We start from the raw sequence: 26,447 nt of genomic DNA, 5'->3' as shown, positions 1-26,447 counted from the left end.
CTAAAAACTAAAGCTCGGGGCCCATAAGGCTGTGTTCACATGTTCCCGTTTTTGCTGAGTTTTTTATGCAAGGTTTAAGCTGCATCCAAAAAGCAGGTTTTGCTTACTGGTTAGTTTTTGCTGCATTTTTATTGCTGTGCTTATGTCAGGGTTAGGCTATGTGCACATGCTGCGGTTTTTGCTGCGGATCCGCAGCAGTTCTGCAGACAGTGTACAGTAGCATGTTATGGGATTTACATTCTGCAGTGCACATGCTGCGGATTTTTATCTGCGGAAAAGCTGCGGTTTTGAATCCGGAGAAAGAAATAACATGTCAATTCTTTCTGCGGATTCTGCTGCGGTTTGCCATCTCCTCCACTGTAGAGGTGATAAACTGCAGGGAAAACCGCAGGCCAATCCGCAGCGTGTGCACATAGCCTTAAATTTGTCTCTTGTGCATGCTGATAAAGTTTAGTGCATAAAAAAGAATCTGATTTAAGTTCATTGGGTTTCGGCACCAAAAATACAGCAAAACCTGATACCTGTGTATTTGCAGCGTAAAATGAGACAAGTGATGTGTCTTAGAAAATGGCAATTTGAGGCCACTAACATAATGATGATAATAATAATAAAAAATAATAATAATAATAATAATAATAATAATAAAAAATAATAAAATGATGAAAATAATTATAATAAATAAAAATAATAAAAATAATAAAATGATGAAAATAATAATAAAAATAAAAAATACAAAAAAAAATAATAAAAACAATAATAAAATGATGAAAATAATAATAATAATAATAATAATAATAATAATAAATAAAAAAAAATAAAATGATGAAAATAATCATAAAAATAATAGTTAAAAAATATTAATCGCGCTGACAAGTTGTTGTTTTTTTTCCGCTCAATAAACGTCATAAAAACATAAAACCCCAGATAACAATGGCGGCATTTGCCTTTTTTTTCTCCCTATTTCACCGTAGTTGGATTTTTCCCATTTCTCGGCACAACATCACATGGTAAAATGAATGGCGCCATGTGAACCCATATGGAAAAAACCCCCCACGAAAATAGTTATGGTTCTTGGAAGAAAAAAACGAACGCAGAAAAACGAATATTGTCTGCCTCCTTAAGAAGTTAAAGGGGTTTTCCAGGATTTGCCAAAAATGGCCGCGTTGTGCTCAAAAACAGCGCCCCCCCCTGTCAGGTGCTGTAGCCGTGGCACAGGTGTGGTCGCCAGACTTACCATCCTCCTTGCCCCACGGACGCCCGGTGACACCGCATACGCACGCCGCAGTCTCCGCTGACCGTCCAGGACCATTTGGTCCCGTTTGCAGTTATGGAATGGGGCTGAGCTGCGATACCGCACACGACCTGTGCACACATGGGGCGCTGTTTCTGACAATCCCTTTAGCTTGCACCTCTCTGCACACCTTCTTTTACAGTATTTGCTTCAATTTATGAAGTTAACATGTAAAGGTGACGACACTGCCACCAAACCCTGTATTAAACCCTATTCAGACTGTAAAATCGCAGCGTTGTATAAGAATCTGAACTTTCCAGGCATGACGTCAACTTCCATCCGGCAGTCAACGGGTCACTAAAGAGGGCGTGGCCGAAAAGTGGTAAGCGCTCCGTGACTCCGCCCGCCGCTCGTGATGTTTTGCGTCATCGCCAGTGGGCGGAGAGTAGAGGGATTCTGCGCGCTGATTGGCTGAGAGGGCCTGACAGGCGACTTTGGCCGTGTTGCCCCGGACTTCCCCGTCATAGCGTTTAGGACAGTCCCGAGAACAGAGTGAGGAGTCTCCGGTCCGGGAAGAGTAACGAGGGGGAGGCGCGACACACCGGGATATACTGCGACAAGTTCACCGAGGACGTACCCGGCCGGGGCTAGGGGCCACCATGATGGAAGTAGAGTTACCCCCCTCTAAGCAGTCACAGCAGGTGAGCGGACCCCGCGGGCGGCGCCGACATGTCACCCTGTGGGGGGTGGGGACTGACAGCACGGTTACATCACAGCCGATGCCAGGCGATATCGGTCGGATCTGGTCGGCCCAAATACATTTTATTTTTTTTTTTAATCATTTAAACACCGGTAAAAAAAATAAATAAAAATCACATAAAATTGCCTGTGGAAAATGTTTATCGCCGTAGAGAAGAGTGAAAAGTTATTTGCATAATTTAACCCTCCGCGAAAGACAAAAAAAAAAATGGGATATTATGAAATCCGTCCAAGACCAGGCGACGACGCCTGCGGATTCTTCCCAGTGATCCACTGACCCAATAATGCTGGCGGGTCATTAGATCTGCTGATCAGAAGGTGTGGGGGTTCACATACTTTATCGGCCAGGATTTGAGCCGATGCCGGAGGAGAGTGACGTCTCCGCTTCCTCTACTTTCGCCCCAGGAATGAGAAAAAGTTTCTAGAAATGGTACTGGTGGGAAAAGAATGAGAAGTGTCACCTGCCGGCCGGAAGCTGCATCTTCTTTTGCCCCAGATGCTGCAGAACCTCCTGTGGATGGGTTGTGAGGTCTCATAATCAGAAACACTTTAAGATTTGGCCGTGATCAGATTGGACGATGATGAGTGGCTGAGAAACGTTTACTCCGCCATATTGTCCCCTTACACGTCTAATGCAACCTGACTGGTCAGATCATTTTGTGTGATGTTGATCCAATTGCGGAAGTTTACAGTTACGTAATTAAATATTTAACTTTTCTTTGGGGGGGGGGGGGGGGGGGGAGTGGGGAGGGACCAGAAAGCTGTGGATGGGGTTAATGTTTTCTTGGTCCTGGCTCCCAGTGGCCCCCCCCCCCCCCCTCAATCTCCTCCATGCTGGGTTTCTATGGTTGGAGTTTGCATACTTTCTCCTATACACTGAATGTGCACAGTCATGGAGGGGGGCTCAAGGGGACCTGTCAGGAGTAGGGTCCAGTGTGGTGTCCTGCTGGGAGGACCTGATCACGTACGTGTCGGCCATGTACTGCCTGCTGCCGGTTATATCTCGTTCTTCCGCTTATTTGTTTATATTTTGTATATTTCAAAATATTTACAAAGTTACTTTCCTCTTTAAATAAGAAAGAAAAACTTCAGCTGAGGCCTCGCTCAGTCCTTTCCTTACGTCCATTTTCATTGATAGAACTTGCAGCCGTTATAGTCTATGGGGGGCTGTTCACATGTCCGTGTTTTCCTGCAGTCCCTGTGTCCACCAAAAAATGGAGAAATGTCTGGATCTAACGCTCCTAATGAGAAAAATTAATGCCGAACCGATGGTAAAAACTGACACATGGACCAAAAATGGATGCAAAAATATGGACGTCTGAGCAAGGCCTGTGTTGGTAAAAGTTCTGGAGTCTAGGAAAGCTGGGTCGTGATGGCGGCCATATTGGTTAATGTTGTGTTCGAGAGCTATGGCACCAATATATGCTAAATGTTTTAGTGCTTTTTTTTTTTTTCTTTGTGTGTGGGTTGGAGGAGGGGGTAAATTCCTTCAAAAAAATTTGGAGTCTTCCTCCTTTATTATCCTTTTTGCCTTTTTGTGTTACATTGTTATAAGTGTTTCTGTACAGATGAGAATTCTGAAGGTTATTTGAAGGACAATTGTGCTACTGCCAAAAAAACTTATTGTAGTAGTTTTTCATGTATCTTACGTGCCAGATCTGACGCACGGTCATTAGACCGTCTAAGGTCGGGTCCACATGAGCGTATTACATGGTATGCCAACCGCAATGTCTGGGGTGGCAGCGGGAATCTCGTAACCCGACCTTACAACCTCACGTTCGGCTGGAAGTTCAAGTCGAGAGACCTGCAGCGAGATCGGGCATTGTGGTCCAAATGCGGACCGTGAAATATGCTCCTGTGAATCCAGCCTTAAATGGATTGACTTAAAGATTTAAAAAAAGTAAAAAAAAAAATAAAATAAAAAAATAAAATCAGTAAATGGCAGTCCATGACAAAATGAGAAACAACCATAATACATGTTTTTAACACCCCCCCCCCCCCCCCAAATATTACAGGAATAGACTAAAGTGGTCCCGGGAGTCTTCTGCTGCAGTCATGTGGTGTACATAGAGCACCGTTGCGGCCAATCACATGTATGACGAGATCTATGTGGCCTGAGACTTTCTGCAGCAGTCACATGGATATATAGCAAATGATTGCTGCAGCAAAGTCTAGAGAGAGCACGTGGCTGCAGCTGCTTTTAGGGTCCCCAGGAATACTGGGCTATTTATAAATCTTGAATTTTTGATTATTTTCTGTTTTATTACATTTGCTGCTATTTATTATCTGCCTTCAGCTTCATCTCGAGCCATGGCAACTTGATGGACTAACTATCTGTAGGAAGATCGATCTAGTGCAAGTCTAGATAGGTCCACCAGGGTCTTCTCCGCTATTATCTTGATACTATCAAGCCATAGGGTTCCTGGTCTTCCTCTTTACCTTATTCCTTCTATTCTTCCGACCTTGATGTCCTTCTCTAGTGATTTCTCATTAGTATAAGGTGTCCAAAGTAGGCAAGTCGTAGCTTGGTGATCCTTGCTTCAAGAGACTTGTCCAGCTTGATTTGTTCCAAAATTGATGATCCTTCTTAAAAAAAAAAATAAAATAAAACTCTATGGACAATCCCATTTTAAAGAAGTTGTCCAACTAAAACGGCCCACTAATACCCTAACATATATTGCTATCAACCTTGTTGCCAGGGAAGGATGCCAGAGCCTGGCTTGTGCTGGTCACTGAATAACATGCTACGTCCTTGAATCAGAGAATATTTCAAGGCCACCCCCCTTTACTAATGGGGGGTCCACAGACCACATATGGGACAGAGTGTAATATATGGGTCTTGGCGTACCTTCTCTAATGGAAAAATTAGATGCAACATGGTTTTGTTAGCCAAACAAATCCGGGCCCTTGCCCTTTCCCAGATGGCTGTAGCAGAGCCCCCTTCATGGGATTAATCATCATCTCGTGGGGCCCCATAGCTGTTCCACAATCTGCATTTCTGGTGCCCCAATGACTGCTAGAATAAAACTGCATGATGTCCTGACTTCTGCAAAATGGCTCAACTTTACAAGAAGTAACATGGAAAAACAAACCATGAAAATGGAAAGACTCCGTGTTTACACTGCACACAACATGGGATTTACATAATCGCGGCACACGGAGGCCATTTGAGCTTTGTAGCAGCCATTTTTTTTATGGTGGCTGAGCATGGACAAGACCTGGTTTGAATGAATTTCCATAGTGGCTAGGTAAGGGGAATATGATCACTCGAGATCATAATGTACAGTATAAATACAATAGTTCCTAAACAGAGGAGACCTCACCAGTCACACCTATTGTAACTCCTGTCATGCAACATCTCGGCGCTCAATGAGGAACGCCCTCCGGGGAGTACACTCATGTGCAGATTGATAATCTGGAGACCTTGTTGGTAATGTTAAACGCAGCTGCAAAAATTACCTAGTGTGAACTTAGCCTTATGGGAAAATGATCAATTATTACCAGGGCAGAGGAAAAGTGCGGCATCTACGCTTTGCATCCCAACATACCCGTCTACGGCTTCATTTATAAGAACGTATTCAGTGAAAAAACGATAATTTTTATATTAGACTTGAATCAGTTTTGTGTGCTCTGTCCTTTTTCTTTGATTCATTGAATGGGCGCTGGGGAGACTCATCAGAGAATGGGACCATAGTAGTCGGTGCAGCAATGGTCTGCTTCTTATTGCTGACCATTTTCAATTCAGTGAGCAAAATTTTTGCAGTATGTGAACAGGTCTTGCAAAAAATGTAAAGAAAATAGACAAAAATGGAGGTGAAGCAAAAAATGTACAGAAGTAACTCATTTCCCAGATTGGCAATTCTTTTCTGCCTCCCCTCTCGGACTCTTGATATTAAAATCTGGGAGGTCACGTGAGCGCTGCTGCCAGTTAGCGGCCACAGCGTTCACATTCCATCCGAGTGGAAGATGCTGGCTTGGACAGGATGCTAATGCTTCAGCTGATTGCCTGCAGCGCTCACGTGACACCCCCACAGCATGTTAATGCTAGGAGTCCTATGGGGGGACGATATTGTGTGCGGAGCATCAGTGCCAGTCTTGGAGGTAAAAAAAAAAAATTTTTTTTTTTTTTTTTTTTACTTTTCTGGAACCATTCCGAAGATGATGTACAGCAATGAAATACCCCTTTTAAGCTGCAGGCTTTCTGTTTGATCTTGAACTTTCAAATGATCAATGGAGTAATCCTGTGTAGGAATAAGGTTCTCACTTATCCATAGGCTTTGATAACTGTTTGGTTGGGACCCACACTGATGGACAGAACGGGGTAATCTCATCCCCATAAGAATGGCTTGGCAAGTGGGCATGCCCAACCTGTTCTGCATTCATTCTCTAGGGAGCTTCGGATCTCTGCACTTGGCTTTTTCTGACATCTCCATAACGAATGAATGGTGCTGCTGTTGGGCCTCTGACCTACTGCCCCATTATATAAAAGGGATAACCCACCACCATTCTGCCGATCGCTGCCGGTCCCAGTCCTAGGACACACACTGATCAGCAAGTTATCACCTAATCCTGTGGCCAATGCCTTTAAATACAATAAATCGTTGGAATAGAGAGAATATCACTCATGGATCAGATTATTACAGCTGTATCACTGTCATGTTTGGGTTCTACGCCTCTAGGATCATATATTGTGAATTGATATCTGGGTGTCTATAAGACCTCTCTAGTTACCGGTGATCCCACTAATAATGTTCGGTAGTTTTCTATCTAGGAAAGCTGTGCCAATGCTCGTCGGCCGTCCGCAGTCCCCTTGAAGGATCCCCGTTCCTGTGCGTGTGAGCGCTGCACAGCAGGGAGTTGTTGGGACTGCTGAGGCTGTTGCGCAAGCAGCACTTCCCCTCCACTCCCTCTGCCAAGGGCGGCCTTTTATTACTTTTTTTTTTTCCAACTACATCTGGATTTAGCAGCCACATAATGTAACGTTACAGGCAGATTGCACAATACTGCACATGTTCGCAGATTGAGCAGAGACGCATTGTGACATCTGAGCTTTCCTAGAGGACGCACCAAAGTTATTGGTCTTCTATATAGAACATTTATTATAGGACTTCATCCATATTCTGCAAACTGCTGATCCTTTGTGTATTTACAGTGCTTCTCAGGATGACCATTCATCTCATTTCAGGATAGAAAAATTATTGACGTATCGTAAATAAGCAATCAGATTTCTCAGATCTGATCTGTGGCCATGATCAGATCTAGTAGATACAATCTAGGAAACTACTAATTGCTATGTGCACACAGCTTTTTGGTCAGAAACTGAAACTCTTCAAATGCTCCTCAAAAACTGAGATTGTGCTCAGTTTCCTCTCAAGACTCCTTGTGCTCATAGTCATAGGTTGCATTCACACATTGCAGTCGCGCTTTTTTATTATTATTTACACAGTAGTGGTAGAATCACGAAGTTTTGTAATTGCAACAAAAAACAGTCACAAAGTGTGAACAAGGCCATAAATATGTCATTGGAGCATATAGAGCAGAATTTTCAAATCTGCTGTCATCACGGCCCCCATCATGTCATGTCTTCAGGATTTCCTTAGTATGGCACACATGAGAGAACTTGTGGCAATTTACGATGCCTTACTACTTCTATTATCTGTGCAAGACTAAGGAAATCCTGAAAACCTGACATGTTGGGGGCTGTGAGGACAGGAGTTTGTGAAACTCTGTTATAGATCTTCCATATTTGCAAATGACCTCTTTCTCAGATGGCAGAGGTGTCTTGACTCTTGACTCTCAGGATTCAATACGCATGCACGCTCAGGAGACGTGAGCATACACTTGTTGGCCTCGTCCGCTATCTGATGTGTATTCCTTCCTTTTAGTGCCTTATCTTAAATCCAAGGAACCATACTTGCACCTCCTGGTTTTTACAAGCTTTGGACGTATCGTAGGAAATTCAAGCTTGGGCTACATGAACCTGCAATCGGCCAGCACAGATGTAAGGTGCAGAGTGATGAGACATGGGTAGGACAGGGTGGAGGTGAGATTCGTGCAACCAAGCCAGGTCTTATATGCACTTTGGTTATGTGACTTAAGCCTCCTTGACAAAATTTGGTTTTGAGATGATCACTAGGAAAACATTCATCTGGTTAGGGTGGAATTACATGTCCAAATTTGAGCCCAAACAAATAAGGTGTTCTTGGAAGATGGTGTTTAAAGGGAACCTGTTATCAGGTTGATGTTCCATGAATGAGACACTGACTACACCCAGGTATGTTTTACTCTGAGACGCTGCGGTGAAAGGCGCTCTCTGATGTCTTCTTCCCGCTCCCTATGACCGATGGGTCACTCCCTCTGTACACACTAACAGAGAAACCTGTGTCAACGGGGCAGAGGGAAGTCAGCCGGGAACTTGCCTTGTACTGGTCAGCCGCACCGTGCCTAGCTGACTTCTCAAAGTATATGTCTTGTGAAATGCCGCAGTGTCTCAGAGTATAAGATACCTACCTGAAGGGCCCCGTCACACATAGCGACTCGCCAGCGATCCCGACAATGATATCACTAGTGAATCGCTACATGATCGCTGGTGAGTTGTCAAACAGGCAGCTTCACCAGCGATCAGCACCAGCGACACCGAGCAAGCGGCATCGCTGTGTTCGTTAGTTACCAGCACGCTGATGCAGGGAGCTGGTAACTAACATACACATCGGGTATCTAAGGGACGCCCGTCCCTTGGATACCCAATGTGTATGAAGGGACGCCCGTCCCTTGGATACCCGATGTGTACGTTAGTTACCAGCAGATCGCTGGTCTCCCGCCTGTCACACGCAGCGATGCATGCTGGCCAGCGGGAGACCAGCGACCAAAGAAAAGTCCAGAGGTTTCCCAGAGCGATCAGCGATACCAGCAGGGGGGCTGATCGCTGTATCACACAGCGATCTCGCTGATGAGATTGCTGTTGTGTCACAAAACTTGTGACTCAGCAGCGATCTCGCTAGCGAGATCGCTATGTGTGACGGGGCCTGAAATCTCACAGCCGGTATCAGTCTGATGGAAGGTCCATTAGGCCTTCATTAGCTGTAGGCCAAAGACTTATTTAGCTGACAGCAGTTAGTCCCCTGCATGTATGTTTTGGCTGAGATTGAGTTTATTCCCAATAGGGGAGGGGAAGAAATCACAAGGAATTCATGGTCAATGACTAGAAATACATGACATCAGGCACTGGTCGGAGTTGGTACTTTGACATGCAAACTTATTGATTCGGGTGCTGTTTTCAGGCTCTGTGGAAGAGAAGTTCTGTTCAGTTTAGGTCCCAAGAATTAATACTATGAGGCACACGTGACAATTGGAGGACTTGCCATAGAAGGAGGGCCAGGGTATTTCTAAGGAACGGTACAATGGCTTGTGGTAATGCCTAGAGGCCCATGTGCAGTCTGTGGACATTTGCTCTTTGTTGTCCTCTGCTTTATCCCATCGTTTTACAGTAACATTGAGACCTCCTATTATCCGGAAGTTTTATTCATTTAATGTACTTATTTGTTTACAATTGTGAAATCCATAAGAAAAGGGAATAGAAAGGATTTTGCCCAATGGCGTCATGAAAATCCCCTTCTAACTGGGTAACCTTTGCAGTCATCGTCTCGGTTCCTTATTTTAAACCCACCATACTTATATGTTGTAAACGCCAAATAGGAACTTTTTTTTTCTGTCAATATTTTAGATGTTGTTCTTGGGCTCGGTGAATGGAAATGTAGACTTAAGGAGTTACATCATGTATGTAAAGTTTTGGTGACTTGTTGCCAGTAAAGTGGCAGCCAGGAGGGGCCAGTAAGGCCATAAATGGTCTGATCGGGTTTGGCATGGGACGCGTGGAACAAAATCTGATTCATATGGAGGTAGGGGTAGAGGACATTGAAAGTCTGTAGATGCCTATTCCAACCAGACAACTCTGAGGTTTCATGGAGGTGTCCATATCGGGCTTGTATAGTAACACTTTTAGGCTTTAGTAACCAGTAGATTTGAAGGTAGACTTGGGCTACATTCACGCTTCCATGTCCTTTTTTTTTTTTTTTTTTTTTTTTCTTTAACTGAAGCAGGTCGACTGTCTGGGCTTTTATTTATCCATTTACTTTTACCAATGGATCAAGAGAAAAATGGTTGGAACTCTGAAGTGCAAAGTCTGTCCTCAATGTTCTATCTGTTTTCTACAGGTCTCCATAGACTTTACTGGCCGAATAAGATCATTAATACCTAATAAGAATGGGATATAATCCTGGTCAAACAGACCAGACCCATGGATTTGTTTTTAAGATTTGAGTGTATTAATCAATGAAAGTCTATGGATCAGTATGTGTGGTCTGCATTAGGACGAGTGAGTCCTTAGACTGCAGATCCCACAAGTTTCACTGGCTGTAGCAACAATCTTTCTAGAATCTAGAGGCTTCTCGGCAGTCCATAGGATTTCCACTTGCGAGACATAAGGAGCCCACAAATTGGGCTACCTTTTCTATCTCTATAGGGGGTGGCAGTAGTGTCTGAGAGCTGCCTATCCTATACTATTAGATTATTACAATATGTTTTGAATACAGATCATATCTTTTTATAATGATGTATTTTGCATATTAAACTAATATGATTCCAGATCTGCCCAGATAATTTGTTTCCGCCACTCCATCCCTGCCCGGATAGAGCTTAGTATGTAATTTTATGAGCAGCAGGTATGCGCCGGAGCCAGGGCACACCAGCTTCCTGCCAGTTTGTTGTTCTACACGTGAGAACGCTTTCATTTAAATGTTCACGCTGTGCATTGCTAGGACTTGAACACAGTTCCCTGATTTAGGCTTGGGGGCTACATAGCAATATTGGCTGCAGCTCAAAAAAAAAAAAAAAAAAAATATGCAGGAAAAAATAGCTCTGTGTAGCTGCCACATAGTGTAGTGCTTGTCATGGGTGCAGTATCTTTCAGATCACTGTGCCATTGTACTTTTATAATGACTCCCATTTCTTTTTCCTTTTTTTTTTCTTATCCTACTGCCAATCTTGTCAATATTTTATAGGGACACAAGATTCTGACCCGTTAGTTTATCCATGTACTGGTACTTTATGATGCATCGCTGTACTATCACAAACTACTGCCACAGCTTAATATACTGAAAAGGTCTTAAATGGATATGGGCCTGTGAACTCTGGGACCATTGGATTAGTATGAACCCATCCCCTCCCTCATCAGGCATGTGAATCCGTGCGGGTGGAAAAACTTCAACTGACAGCGACACTGTCAGTTTGACTCTGTGTTCTGCACAGAACTATCTGCATGATCACAAATGACTGAGGGATAATTTTTGGACCGTTTTATTTTTGAATATGAAATATTGTAATGTGTTTATATTAAATGATCTTATATGGACCTCTGAGTGTTAAACATATTTTCAGGGCAATTGAACTACTTGTGACCCGTAGCTAATTTATTAACTGTAAATTTTGGAAAAATTTGCTTAACCTGGCAAGTTTGAATTTGAAAACTTTTTTGATTCATTAATTAATTGGTACCCATTACCCAGGGATGGTTGTGTAAACCAGGTCAATAACCAAATGTTAATCTGCAATAGCAAGTAGTGGGAATCAGAGCCGACAGGTGGATCCCAGTACGTTCCCCCAAATCTTATATGGCATCTTATACAGCAGTAATATCTTAATTTGTAGACGGTCATGCATTTTATCAGGTCACATCTTTCCATTAGAAGTCAAAAGAAATTATGTTCCTAGATTTTATTTTACACTGATGGTGAACTGTCTTTAAAGGACAGAACTACGTGTGAAATGTTCAGTATTTTCCCTTCACCTCTACTTGAATGCATGCATATGGCGACTATTTTGCTGCGCGTATGGCCCTAAGTGCTAATGTAGAGTGTTCCCCCTTTCCTCGCTGACACTGTATAGCGGAGGTTACTAGGCAGCTCTGTCCACACGGTTGGATCTGCTTACAATGCCAGACGTTCTGTTGAAGTACACGGAGATGTAAAACATCTGTTAAGTTATAGCTGATGCCTTTTGAAGTTGCTTACTTTTATTAATGGTAATATTCTTCAATGACGAAGTTTACTTCACATACCAGAGAAGTCATCAGCTGTTATCTGACATACATAGTCCATGGGCGTACAGAGCCTAACCTTGTTATAGGCTTAGTGTAGCTGCAGGCTCTTGGGAAGCTTATACCCTTGTGACTAATGCACTCTTTTTCATATACGACTTATGGTTTACTCTTGAAAACTTCATTAAAGTTAGTTGCACATATACTGTTAACTTGATGCTATAAGCAGCTGTCGGTCGCATACTGTCATGCATATGTCTCCAGATTTAGGAATGCAAACAGCATAAATAAAATGGATATTTTGAACCTTGTGAGGCTGGTGTACTTGCTTTGGAAATCCATGTTTAGGCCTTATTCACACATCAGAATTTTTGATCAGTATCTGTGTGCCAAAACCAAAAGTGTTTCCAAAACACAGAACAGGTGTCAATCTTATAATTATAGTTTTACTCTAAGTCCCGCTCCTCCTGGTTTTGGCATCCAAATACTGATGCAAAATACTGACCAAATATTGATGTGTGAATGAGGCCTAAGAATAATTATAAAAGTGAACACTGAATCTTGGCCTACTTGGCCACATTAACCGCTCCTCAGTGTCCCTCCTCCTCTGCTGCTGCTGCTGACTCTCCGCCTGTCTGGTCTGACTGACAAGCTCCTTCTGTATCTTACAAAACAAAGTTTTCCAGTAAATAGTTCTAGGAGTTCCAATACCAGAAGATGCAACTATTGTCATGGTGTGGTGGGGCCCTCCCGAATACAGAGAATGTGTCTTTCCTTGGCCTTGCTTTTAGTTGAGAGTGGTGGCTACATATGGTTGGTTGGACATTATTAGTGTATTGAACTATGTGAACCTTTATTTTAGCTGGTTTCTTCTAAAGACTTTATGGTCTGTAATTTTCATCACATACAGTGTCTAGTTTTTTTGGGCAACAATGTAGTACTTTTAAATTTTTTTTTTTTTTTTTTTTTTTTTTTTTTTTGTATAGAAATTAGCATTCTTCTAGAAAGAGTTTTCTTCATTCTAGAGGAGAGCTACTTTGCATACATTTCTTGGACAAATTCCCTACACCATCTGAATCTTTACAAGGTGAACCAAAACCTCACAAAAATGGTTTCTTTCTATAAATGTCTCACTGACTTTCATTTATTGCTTGATTTACTCTCTCATTGTGGTGATCTGTTAAAGGGAATGTGTTACTGCTTGTTTGTTCCTCCTTCTTTTGAGAGCAACCAGTGATGTATCACTTACTAAGCTGCTTGCTGTAGTTTTGATAATATCCCAGTTTTATTTGCTGCAGATCTACCAGTTCTCTGAATGCTGAGCTCCGTATAACCCCGACCACACCACTGATTGGCTGCTCTGTGTACATTGTGCATAGACAGCTGCCAATCAGTGGTAGGGGCGGGGTTATACAAAGCTCATAAATATGGAGGACTACATGGCATCAGGTTTACTAGTCCGCTACTGATAATCTCCTGCTGATAAAACAGTGATTTTTTTTTTTAATCAAATCTACAGCAAGCAGCTCAGTAAGTTATACATCCCTGGAATCGGGGGTGGAGGGGGGGGACCTAATGGAAATTATGTAGAATTAGATTCCCTTTAGAGGTGCAACTTTACACACTTGGGTGAAGGTGAGGCTGGTAGTTTTGTGCAGGATTTATCACGTCTTTCTGAGAGGATTGTTTCAACAAGCATTCCTGGCTTTGGCGTGATGATGTCTCTCTGCGCCTTAATAATGAGCAAGGCTTGTAAAAACATCAGCGTGCAAAGAGCTCGTTACTTAATTATTGGGTTGTCATAACATAACATGTCTCTGAAGGTTTACTTATGTATGTGACGATTTAAGCTTGTAGTTGGAACTTTATATCGGGTAGATTGTCAGTCGGGTCATTTTAGAGGCCGTTCTCATGTATTTTGTTCAGTTCTGGAAAGGGTTATGTAGCTAAATACAAGCGTTGCCCTACAAGTCCAGTCTCTTTTCCCTTTCATAAAACAACTTAAAATATCTTGATGCAGGACAGAGACCAACTAATGGCTAAAGCACATGACTGTAGCAGTGTTTTTATCCTTTAGGCCGGGATCACACATGCGAGAAACTCGGATGAGTCTCGCATGTTAATACCCGGCACTGCCACCAGCACTCGGAAGCGGAGCGTGCGGCTGTATAGAAATACATGCAGATGCACGCTCCGCTCCCGAGTGCCGGCGGCATTGCCGGGTATTAACATGCGAGACTCATCCGATTTTCTCGCAAGTGTGATCCCGGCCTTATACATAGTGGTAAGGATAGCGTCTGATCCTAAAGGCTTTCCTCGAAAATGGACTTTCCAGATTTTTGATGATTGCAGTACATCCAAACCCATCCTTAAAGGGAATCTGTCACCCTTTTTTCAACTGTGAGCTGCTGCCAATGACATCAGGGGCTTATCTACAGCATTCTGTAATGCTGTAGATAAGCCCCCGATGTAACCTAAAAGAGAAGAAAAACGAGTTATGTTATACTCACGCCGGCGTCCAGTCCGGCGCCTCCCATCTTCATACGATGCCGTCCTCTTCTTCCCGGCGTGGCTCCTGCGCAGGTGCACTGCTCTGCCCTTTGAGGGCATAGCAGAGTCCTGCAGTGCGCAGGTGCCGGGAGAGGTCCAGCACCTGTGCACTGCAGTATTCTGCTCTGCCCTCAACAGGGCAGTGCGCCTGCACCATGACAGGAAGGAAAAAGAGGACGTCACCGTTAGAAGATGGAAGGCGCCGGACCGCAAAACCCATCGGACCAAGACCGGACAGTTCCCCCCGATGAGTATAATCTAATTCTTTTTTTCTTATCTTTCAGGTTACATCGAGGACTTATCTACAGCATTACAGAATGCTGTAGATAAGCCCCTGATGTCAGTGGCGGCAGCTCATAGTCGAAAAAAAGGGTGACAGATTCCCTTAAAAGCAACCTTCCATCCTAAGTACCTAACTTTTTTGTTTAAAAAAAAAACAAAACAAAAACACAACACTGCAATTGCATAGAAAATGTGGTGGAAAGTCATAGCCATGGTGTACACTGCACATCCATTGCCATGAGGTTGGAGCTGCATCCATCGCTGTGGTCAGTCAGCTTGCATGGGCAGTTGTGGGAGGGAGACATTCACAGTTTTCGTAGTTTGCATTCTGATATGGCAGCGAGGAGAAGGAGAATATCAGGTATGGACTCTATGCATTAGCTGTGTTTAGGCTAATTTGTACCTTGACCGGAAGGTGACTTATAATTTTAAAGGAACTGTATAATCAGAAAATTACCTAATTTTAAATTCGGATTGTGTGGCTCTCGTTTTTTTTTTTGTTTTTTTTTTTTATAAATTTTGGCATTTTGTTGTTTGTTACAAATCATGATTGGTAAAAAAAAAAAACCCACAAAACACAGAAACCTTGCCATTTTCTTACTGGCCAATGGAGCTATTTTAGATTCAAATTTTCTATCCTTTCAGTGGGAGTTTTCAGCAGTTTCCTGTATCATACCAGGCAGGATTCTAATGATAGGTAATGCTTCTATAAACAGCTGATAATGCATTCAATCACAAATGGGCGGCACGTTGGCTCAGTGGTTAGCCCTGCAACATTGCAGCTCTGGGGTCCTGGGTTCAAATCCCACCAAGGACAACATCTGCAGGGAGTTTGTATGTTCTCCCCATGTTTGCGTCGGTTTCCTCCGGGTTCTCTGGTTTCCTCCCACATTCCAAAGACATACTGATTCTAGATTGTGAGCCCCAACGGGGACAGTGCCAATAAAGTCTGTAAAGTGCTGTGCAATTAATGGTGCTATGTAAATGAGTAAAATTAATAAATAAACAAGAAATTTCCCAGCTCACTCTCCTTTCACAGTGACCCTTGCACACGCTAATTAGAGGCTTCAATTCAAAAGATAGTCAGTTCATTGCTGCTAATATACGTGTAATTTTTTTTATTTTCCCCCAAAACAGTAAGTTAAAACTAAATTGGCTAGTGACCAGTGTGAACACTGCAAGATTTCTCCTTTTTAATGGGGTTGTATCCCATCAACTGGCAGGATGTGGAACTTAATTCGCTATGGGGCTTTCAGAAAAAGGCAAGTGCAGCACTCTGCAGCCCCGCATGGAATGGCGAGGCAGTCGAGCTGTTTCATTCTCATGGGGTAAAAGTGCCCCATTCTGTCAATGATCGATTAAAGGTCCCACCATTGGAACTCCCTTGATCATTAGAACAAGGCACTTGGTAATAACTTATCACTGGAGAACCCTGTTAAGGACTGTGCAGTAATATGGCCATGAGCCTTGAAAAAATTCTAAATACTTGCAGGAAAGGTTGCAGCCTTTACTGTGTCCAGGTTTATAAGGACGAGGTGGAGACTAATTTGGGTAAAGTCTGTGGAGGTGGCCATTTGAGGAAGCAGATGTCTGAACAGTAAAGTGAAGTAGTCGGCTACATTCCCTTTCTGTAAGAGACCTCACCACCATGGATATCTGGAATACACCCACATGTCTATGTTCTCAGTGCCAAAACTCAAGGATGCTACGTGGAAGTTGCATCTCACTTCATTCTCGAAAGGTGCTTAGATTGTATTTTGAAAGTAGATTTCTCATAATTCTGCCCATAAAGTCTGTGGGATCTTCTGGCATCTGTTTCTTCTAATTCCCCAAAATTCCATTTCCTCTTTTCTGTGAAAAAGTGCATAAGCGAGAGACAAGTCACTGCTCCAAGTAGTGGGGGATTTCTAAGAATTTTTCATTACTCCTCAATTCAGTATTTTGTGCATAAAGCAAAGGATCATGTATGGGGAGTTTGTGCTGAGGGAATTTTGACTTCAGACCAAGTTGTGTTTTTTTTTTTTTTTTTTTTTTTTAATTTGTAGGATAAACCTTTTGTAATGCTCTCTAGCTCAGTATCCTTTATGTTGACATCCAAGTTCACATGTTTGTTTATTTTCCCTATGGGATCCATTGGGCAGATTTGGCCAAAAATAACAGACAAAACGGCACGGCATGCACGACCGTAACGCAGTGGGCCCTTTTATAGGTCAATGGAAATTACTAGTAGAGATGTGATACAGGAAAGATATATATCTTTGTACTATGCTGGCCAGTAGAGAGAAGAATATTCAGAATTGAGAGTCCTCAGTGGTTGATACCTTTTAATGGCTAACTGAAAGGATGGTAACACATTGCAAGCTTTCCAGACTACTCAGGTCTCTTCATCAGGCTAGACTGATACAACATCTGAAGAGTCACATATTTATACACAAAACAGCACAGAAATAACGCAATGGATAAGACAAGTGACGTGAAGCAGAATTGTCATTATGGGGGAGGGAGGAACATAAATATTGGAGCAGTTCACATAGATAAGGAGTGTGAAGGTTTTATTGCCCTCTGATGGGGGTCTAGTTCTGTGTTGTGTGATGACCCCAGAAGGTCTGAAGAGCAAATTCCTTAATTGATGTAAAAAGACATAAATCCATGAGACACATTCATTCCTGCAATGAGAGTGTCAAAAGTTTTCATAAATTTGTACTCAGAGACTCATCTATAGTATCTAAAGACATACTGCTAGTGAATTTAGATTTTGAGCCCCATCGGGGACAGTGATGAAAATATGTGCAAAAAAACTGTAAAGCGCTGCGGAATATGTTAGCGCTATATAAAAATAAAGATTATTATTAAGATTATTATAGTAGAGATGTGAAGCAGAGTTAAAAAAAGGAAAAAAAAAGAAAAGAAAAAAAAAGCTACTATATGTACAGTATATACTATAGGTATGTTGTCACCGGTGATGAGATATGCACCTGTGGAATCTAGATGGGAATGTACACGGTCTTGTTCTACAGATTGGGGCCCAGCCCGTTCACACTGTGTGTGTTTTCCACAATGACTCTGAACACTGAAGAGCCTATCTCAATAATTGCTTGCTATCAGTCTAGGGAAATGGTGTCTTTTGACTTTTTATTAAAGTTAAAGACTTTAACACCTTTGCTCTGATTGTGGCTTTTTTTTTGTTTCTTATAAAGTGTTAATTTGCTTCCAAACTGCAACATTAAATAAATGTCTATAAAAAAAAAAAAATCCCTATAGTACTACATAGCTGGCCTAATGCTTTGAATATAGATATCCCCTTTTCTTTTCTCATTGTTGAGGGCCCTCGTACACAAGCCAGCCAAAATGTCCGATTTTCATGCATGGCAAACAATTGTTAGCTATTTTGGTGAAACAAACGACTGTTTTGACTGGTGTCTGAACAATCGGCCTTGTTGGATTTTTTTTTTTTGTGTTCAATCTAGGAACATGTTCATAAAAATCATATTTCTGAATTGGGTCTGACACCAGGGCCGTGCAGTGGGTAGGCGAAACGTCCGACTCCCAACTTCACAGTCCTGTCTCACACTGTATTCATTTATATCTAACAGCTAATTGCTGCATTCATCAAGAATAGTCCAGGACCCGGTCCTGCCCAAGAACTGATGCGGGATCAACTTCAGCGGATATATGTGATAAGAGAAAACAGCATGGAGGGAGGAAAGTATGCAAATGAAAGAATAGAGTGGAGAAAGCAGCCAGGTCTGCAGGGAGGGCAGACAACAAGGGTGGACAGGTTGTATCATATCAGAGTAAAGATGGAGGCAGACACCAGTCGGAATGAGTGAATCACACAGAATGTGTATCGGTGTACAGGGAGAGATGAGAAATGCCCATTGTGTGCTCCAATGGGATGGAAGTTAGGATGTTGGGTCTCTGTATTACTGCGAGGGACACATCCACATGAGAAAACCCTGAAACTGAATAAGTTTGTGTAAACTAATTCAGGGGTCTGAAAAATGGTTTAAGGACTGAAGATTGCAGCCTGAAACATAGTGTAACTTTTTTTTTTTTTTTTTGAGGTAACCGCTGGCCTATGAAAAAATGTATTTTCCTATGTCAAGTGTTCATGTTCTTAAGTAGAATCTGTCAGCAAGATTTCACACCGAAACTATTTGTCTGTGGATGTAGCTCCTTCAAAGACAAGTCTGTTCCTCCCGTTACTGAGAAATCAGTGTTTGAACTGATATGCAAATGAGGCTGAAGGTCTGAAGCCTCGGTCACTCCAGCTCTATTCCCCTCTCAGTGCCGACTCATCCTACTTGATGAATGGCCTCGATGCTACATGACTTCAGGCAAAGGAGTCATCAGTCATGTAGGAAGAGGTGGGGCTGAGTGGGGAATAGAGCTGGAGTGGCAGAGGCTCCAGATCTTCAGCCTCATTTGCAAAAGAGATCAAACGCTAATGTCTTTGTAAAGACTGGCCATGTATTGCATAACTTGTCTTTTGAAAGAGCTACATGCACGTACAACTAGTTTGGTGTGTGAAATCCTGCTGATAGATTCCCTTTTACCATAAAAGTAAAATTACACAATGTTTTCTAGGCTTAGATAAAATCCTTATCCAACAGAGTTAATATGTAACTGTAGGTAAAAATATCAAGAATTTTTTTTTCCACTGCTCGTTAGACTTGGAACTTGACGTGAGCTATTTGTTAATAGAAGGCTTGTTGTTTTGCGGGGTCAGGTTCGGCACATTGTGTGTGCCAGAGAATATTACATTGACAGGAAATGAAACGAGCAGCTCCTCTGATAGTTCCTTATTGTTGTCTGTTCCTCATGTGACAATGCATGTGATTGCAAAAGAAAGGCAAAATAAGACCCTTTTTATTAGCCGAAAGACAAAGGACTTGTGAATTAAATAATGGGGAAGCACAGAAAATCTGAGCCCTTTTACTTCTTGTTTTTCTTAGACGTTGACACCACTTCTTCATCTATTATTATATATGACCTTTTGGAAGTAAAATAATGCAGAGAAGGCTTCAAGGCATGACCACTCCAGCTGGCTAAAAAAATAAATATTATTTATTTTAGGCATGACAACTCAATTGTTGTCATTTTCAGGAGGCTAAAACAGCGGTAAAGGGGGAACAGGGGTTTTCCTGTCTGAGGAAGTGATTTGGATATGGAATAAAAAGTATCATCGTTGTTATTGGGTTAATCCAGTCCTCCAATCAATGGAGCCGTGCTTGCAGTACAAGGCCTGAGTTCACCAGCCTTGATGAAGGGGGGGGGGGGGAGCAGAAAGGAACCACAGGACACAATGTAAAAGATAGGTAATAAAGAGGACGTTCCTTTGAAACTAACATAAAAATGCAACGTTTCCACTTACATTGGAGTCTCTATCAAGCTTGAAAAAGGGTTGAATTTGAGTCATGGTTTTTTTTCCTATTTGTTCTAGGGAATAAAGAGGTTTGTAGGAACCTCTTATCTTTTGCATTGGGAGTCCTGCAGTTCGTTCATCTATCTATAAATTTAGATATACCACTAGGTCTGATCGGTGAATTGTAATGAATTCTGTATACATTACCTGGATGGGAGTGGGTCAGTGTGGACAAAATTCCAAAGAGATCCCTACAATCATTGCTCTACCAATCAGCAAGTGGGTGAGAATCCTAGCCGTAATCCATCACTTGTCAGGACTGGAAAACTCCCTTTCTTAGCTTTGGTTGTCTTTATTTTATTTGAAGAAGGAACACATACTAAATGTTCTTTGCATTGGAAGAAAAACTTTTATGGCTCATCGCACAGCCGCAGATGACTCAATGTGTTGGCGTAAACCCAAGGGTGCATAACTCTGCCCTTCGTACATGACTTTAGGTGGGCATTTACAAAGAATTCTTGGGAGACCTGTTGCATAATACCCTTATGGGCGTAATGTGACAGTAAAACTATTGTGCTTCTAGGACAAACTTATGTCCTCTCATTGTGTAAGCAGATGTAACCTAATCCAGCTTCTACCTTTTCAGGTTACCGTCCAGCCTAAACAATGGTGGGCAGCAGTGCATTTTTGTATCCTCTTACCCTTGAGTGTAATGGAGATGGGAATGCGCTGTGTGTGTGTGTGTGTGTGTGTGTGTGTGTGTGTGTGTGTTGGGGGGGGGGGGGGGGGGTTGTACAACATGTTAATTCTAGGTGTGGGCTAGGACTCCAGAGCCACCTATTGAGGAGGGTAGCATTTCTAAATGTCAATATCTACTCTTTAAAGAGCCGTGCCACATGACTTAGGATAAAAAATAAGTCTTGTGGCAAGGATCTTAAAGGGTAGATATTGACTTTTAGGATTGCTACATCCAATAGCTGGCACTAGAGTTCCTGTTCTCTTCGACACTCCATATTTAATTTCAAAGAGGAGCATTGCATGGCCTATATGTCTCCTTACGCTGGCTTGGCACGCTTCACAAGGATAAACATTCCCCCTTGCACCCTATGAGATCTACGTAATGGATAGAAAATGTATATAATGGAGCGTGTTTGGTTCTAGATCCAGATATTTAATAGACTATGTTCTTTTTAGGATATGGATCTCATTGACATCCTGTGGAAGCAAGACATTGATCTAGGTGTTGGTCGTGAAGTTTTTGACTACAACCAAAGACAGAAAGAATATGAACTGGAAAAGAAGAAGAAGCTCGAAAAGGAGCATCAAGAACAGCTACTCAAGGAACAAGAAAAAGCATATTACGCCCATCTGGCTCTAGATGAGGAGACTGGGGAGTTCATTCCCGTTCAGCAGCCGGCGCCCATGGAGTCTGTGGTAGATACACAAACAGTCACAGGTTCCTTGCAGGTAATTAGCCGGATTATTAAAGCAAGACGACGCAAGACTTGTCATAAGCGGCAACCTAACGATAATGAAATGGTTCTGTCTTTTCAGGGTAAAGCTAATCTGGAGCAAGAACTCTCTTTTGATGAGTGCTTGAAGATGTTAACTGATACATTCCAGTTTGAGGTAAATATTAAGATGGTGGATAACAAATCTTGTCGTTATTAAATTACACTTTTTTTTTTTTTTTTATTCTAAGCGTTAGAGAAATCCTATATATCGAAATATACCTGTCATGTTGAACATCCTGCCTAGGCTGTAGCCAATATAGTAAAAAGTATAAGAAGCCAATAGAAGATTAATATATAATTTTGTAGCAAATTATGGTCTTCGGAGTCGAGTGGACGTTTCAATTGAATGATTGTCAGCCTTCTCTGTATAACTGGGTCAGTGGGTAAGACCACCCACTGGACTCTTAAGAATAAAAAGAGCAGGGATGTAAATAAATAAATCAAGTTATAATAACTATTCCTACAATATATTCAATATGACCGGTTCCTTATAAATAAGAATAAATAAGATTATAAGCAACCTTTGCCGTCTCGGAGCTTTAATTCTCACTTATAAAATTGTTGGTAGATCATAATCTCTGGTCGTCCAACGGCTTTTAGTAAATTTATGATTTATTACTCATTTTCCAGGCACCAGAAATGACTTTCCAAACGACGATGGTTCCGAATTCTCAGATCAATAACAGCCAGATCTTTAACACACAGCAGCCCACTATACCGGACAGTTTGCAGAACACTACCTCCATTACAGAACTGGTGCAAGAAATTGACCAAGCGTGGGAAGAATTGCTGTCTATCCCCGAGCTGCAGGTTAGCTTTTCGTCATTGTGTCTGTGAAGTTCATTTATTGGGTGTATTTCATATTCACATAAAGATAGAACATTAATTGGTCTTTTACCGCATTTTTCGGACTATAAGACTCACCGGACCATAAGACACACCTCAATTTTCAGAAGGAAAAAAAATAATGTGTCAAATGGGGGTCCGTCTTACAGTCCGAATTCAACTTACCTGGGAAGGGATCCGGCACAGGTGGAGGAGTGGTCACAGGGGTCATTCAGTGGTGCAGGCTAGTGCGGTGGCGGCTCTGTGCTAGGGCAGGTGGGCCGTGCTGTGCTGGGGCAGCTGGGCTGTGCTAGGGCAGCTGGGTTCTGTGGGGTGAGGGTGGCGGCGGCTCCGCCGGCATTTCCTCGAAGCCCGGAGGCCCCCGCACATCCATTGCTGGCAGCTGCCACGTTGCGGTGGCCTCTGGGAAGATAGCCGCCGGTCCGGGGACGGCGCATGCGCAGGTTCAGATCTCGTCCCGAGATCTCAGGCGACTAGATTCTAATCTCTGCAACGAGATCTCGTCCCCGGAGATCTCGGGACGAGATCTGAACCTGCGCATGCACCGTCCCCTGACCGGTGGCCATCTTCCCGACGTCCCATGTTCCCGGAGGCCACCGCAACATGGCGCAGCCAGCAACGGATGTGCGGGGACCTCCAGGCTTCGAGGAAATGCTGGCGGAGCACAGAGAGCCGCTACCCCTGCACCGCAGCACAGCCTGCTGCCACCACAGAGCCCCGCGGCACTATCCATGGACGGATGTAAGTATATTGCGACCATAAGACGCACCCCCCACTCTCCCCCAAAATTTGGGGGGGAAAAAGTGCGTCTTATGGTCCGAAAAATGCGGTATATTTGTAATTGTTTTTGCTCTTTGAAGTTTGGTCCTGTGGATCTTGTAATGGGAATCCCTATATCTTTCTACATAATACATGTTCTTGTTCATGGACGCTGTGAGATGAAAGAACATAACTACTTTTCCATGTACTGAAACTTGTAGGATTTTCACACCAACACTTTTTGGTGCACTTGAAGGCTATACTTGACTCTAAGGGAGTTGGATCCCATTCATTCAGGGTTCTGACAAAGGCGCATATCCCTAATAATTTTCGTAGCAAAATCGGCCTCATAAATTTGCCTTCCTCTTGGACCACGCATGAGGCCACCAGTTGGCTAATCAAAACATCTATGCTGGAGCAGAAAGTTGCTTCCTATAACAATGCATTTGGCATCACAATGGATCCAACTCATCTAAACCGTTCCACCCACAAAGCATCACCAATACTCGCCTTGTTGGTCCCTTGGAGCTTTCGTTCTGATGATACAAGGGTCCCCCTCCAATTTTGTGCTTCTCTCTCTGGATAGACATCTGAATGCTGCAGCCAGTTTCTGGTCACAGCAGTGATATGTTGACCATATCTCTGGCCATTGATTGGCTGCAGCAGTGACATGTTCCCTGCCAGTCTTTAGAGCACCTGTCCATGACCAAGAATCGGCCTGGACTGTGGTTGTGCGGGGTGATCCGCTCATTTCTAATCGGGACATTTCAATGCTTATTACATTTAATAACAAAAAAAACCCCTGAATTGTAGGTACCCGTTAATGTTGGAAAGATTTAAATACATTGCCATGTGTAACACTCCCTCCTTCTTCTTTCAGCAGTGTCTGAACAATCACATCGACAGCTTTGTTGACTTGAGCTTGTATTCAAATTCAGACGCCATGACGGAACCCTCAAACGACTACATATTTCACAATCCATTGCTGAACCTAGAAAAACCAGCAGAGGATGTCGCTCCCGTTTTCCCTAATGACTTTGTAGGTTCTTTTGCCTCTAATGTACCCACAGTGAACACAAGTTCAACAATCAATATAGAATCATTTTGTGATGATCTTTTTAACCTTGTTGATCCCAAAGTGACCAACGTGCCTTTGACGGACAATTCGGGCCAATCGTTCACTAAACTTCTAAATGAACCCATAGATATCACAGACTTTTCATCGTGTAAAGCATTTAATATGAACAGTCCAACAGAATGCAACGATTCCGATTCGGGGATCTCCATTAACACAAGCCCTTGTGCTACGTCACCTGGCCAGTCCATGAGTTCCTCTGTATATGAAGACCCACATTACGGATACAGCGACTCCGAGGTGGAAGATATGGACAGCACAATTGAAACTGTGCAACAAAATCCAGCAGAGCAATTTTCTGTGTCCTTAGCAGATGACAACTTCTACGCGCTCTCGCCTCTTGTACCCCTGGACACATGCTTTGACATAGAAGCTCAGAATCCACCAGAAAACGAATTACCGGTTAAACCGGATCAAAGTAAAGCTCCATTTACAAAAGACAAGTCAATAAGTCGCCAGGAAGCTCGTCTCAGTAGAGACGAGCAAAGAGCGAAAGCTCTCAAAGTACCGTTCTCTGTGGATAAAATTGTTAATCTTCCTGTGGATGACTTCAATGCCTTAATGTCCAAGCATCAGTTCAATGAAGCTCAGCTTGCTCTCATTCGAGATATACGCCGGCGCGGCAAAAATAAAGTAGCGGCTCAGAACTGCCGGAAGAGGAAAATGGAGAACATTGTGGAGTTGGAAAGTGATCTAGACAAGCTGAAGTATGAGAAAGAGAAGTTACTTGCAGAAAAGGGGGAATATAACAGCAGCCTTCACCTTCTGAAAAAGCAGCTCGGAACCTTATACATGGATGTGTTCCGCAAACTACGTGACGAGGACGGCAATCCGTACTCTCCTCAGGAGTACTCCCTTCAGCAGACAAAAGATGGCAATGTCTTCCTCGTCCCAAAAGCGAAGAAGATTGAGATTAAGGAAGAGCAGATTTAGAATAGAGAGATATATATTTTTCTTGCTTCTATAGACTTGAGGGAAGGGGGTTGTAACAGAGTAGCACTATAGAAGTAACTTTGTTTTTTGGTCTGTAGCACTTACATGTAATAACAATATTGAAATATTGTAAATATGGAAAAAAAAACACTGCTATAAAATTGGTTGTTTCAAGATTGAGGAAATATAAACCAGTTACCAGTTGACTAAATGTGCTATTGGCAGAAGGATTAGGAGAGAAAACTTTTACGTTTTACCGTAAATCAAAGATGGGCATTTTAAGTACCATAAACTGTTTTTAACTGTTTCATCTATCCATTTGTTTGTGTGCACTGCACAGTGTGTAACTCTTCTTTAATCGAAAATACCTGATTTTTTACAAGATTTCTAGGTCCGCAGGCTTGCTTTACTATCTTGTATAATAAGTAGCATTTATAAAAATGCAGTGATAGGTGACAACATCTATCCATGTTCTAGTTGTAAGGTAGACAGTACGACTATGCTTACCGTAGAAAGGCGGGCCTTTCAACACTCATGAAGGCAACTAGATACAGTTTCAATAAAGGCTAGGGTGATGCAATGTTGCCTACAAATTTATGGTAACAACAAAGGATTAAAATGACTGCAAATTGTGGCTAATCTGCTAACACAGTGGAGCCCTAGCACAAATACTAGAAAACCTTTTATGTTCTAAGGTTTAATTCACTAGTATCAATGTTTACCTGAGTGAATGCACCCATCTTGTCTGTAAATATTACAATACATCCTATTTATATAAATATATAAAATTTTATTTGTTAACAGATATATACCAAAAATAAATGTACTGCACACAGCATCATTTGTTTCAAGCCACGTGTATTGCAGGGTCTTATTTTATAGACGGTGCTTAATTTCTTTAACTAGGGAAAAAAAATAATTTGCAAGTTGTGGTTTTTTTATTTTTTATTTCCTTCATGCAATAAAACATCACAACTCTT

The 26,447-nt window shown here is 42.4% G+C and overlaps 1 protein-coding gene across 2 annotated transcripts; it reads left to right on the top strand.

Moving 5' to 3' along the window:
- Nucleotides 1–1,705: 1,705 nt before the first annotated feature.
- On the top strand, nucleotides 1,706–26,447 carry NFE2L2 (NFE2 like bZIP transcription factor 2). 2 transcript variants are annotated; one of them, XM_073577432.1, is made up of 5 exons: nucleotides 1,706–1,932; nucleotides 21,475–21,747; nucleotides 21,835–21,909; nucleotides 22,425–22,604; nucleotides 24,283–26,447. In XM_073577432.1, the coding sequence occupies exons 1-5, from the start codon at nucleotides 1,891–1,893 to the stop codon at nucleotides 25,465–25,467; spliced, it is 1,755 nt and encodes a 584-aa protein (XP_073433533.1). In that variant the 5' UTR covers nucleotides 1,706–1,890; the 3' UTR covers nucleotides 25,468–26,447. The 2 variants fall into 2 exon arrangements, with proteins under 2 accessions (XP_073433533.1, XP_073433532.1); XM_073577431.1 differs by having other exon boundaries at nucleotides 1,708–1,932; nucleotides 24,280–26,447.

This window comes from Dendrobates tinctorius, unplaced genomic scaffold, assembly GCF_039654945.1.
Source record: "Dendrobates tinctorius isolate UK_male_01 unplaced genomic scaffold, ASM3965494v1 ptg000056l, whole genome shotgun sequence".
Taxonomy (NCBI): domain Eukaryota; kingdom Metazoa; phylum Chordata; class Amphibia; order Anura; family Dendrobatidae; genus Dendrobates; species Dendrobates tinctorius.
The sequence above is the reverse complement of the archived record's forward strand: the minus strand, read 5'-3'. Positions and strand labels throughout refer to the sequence as shown.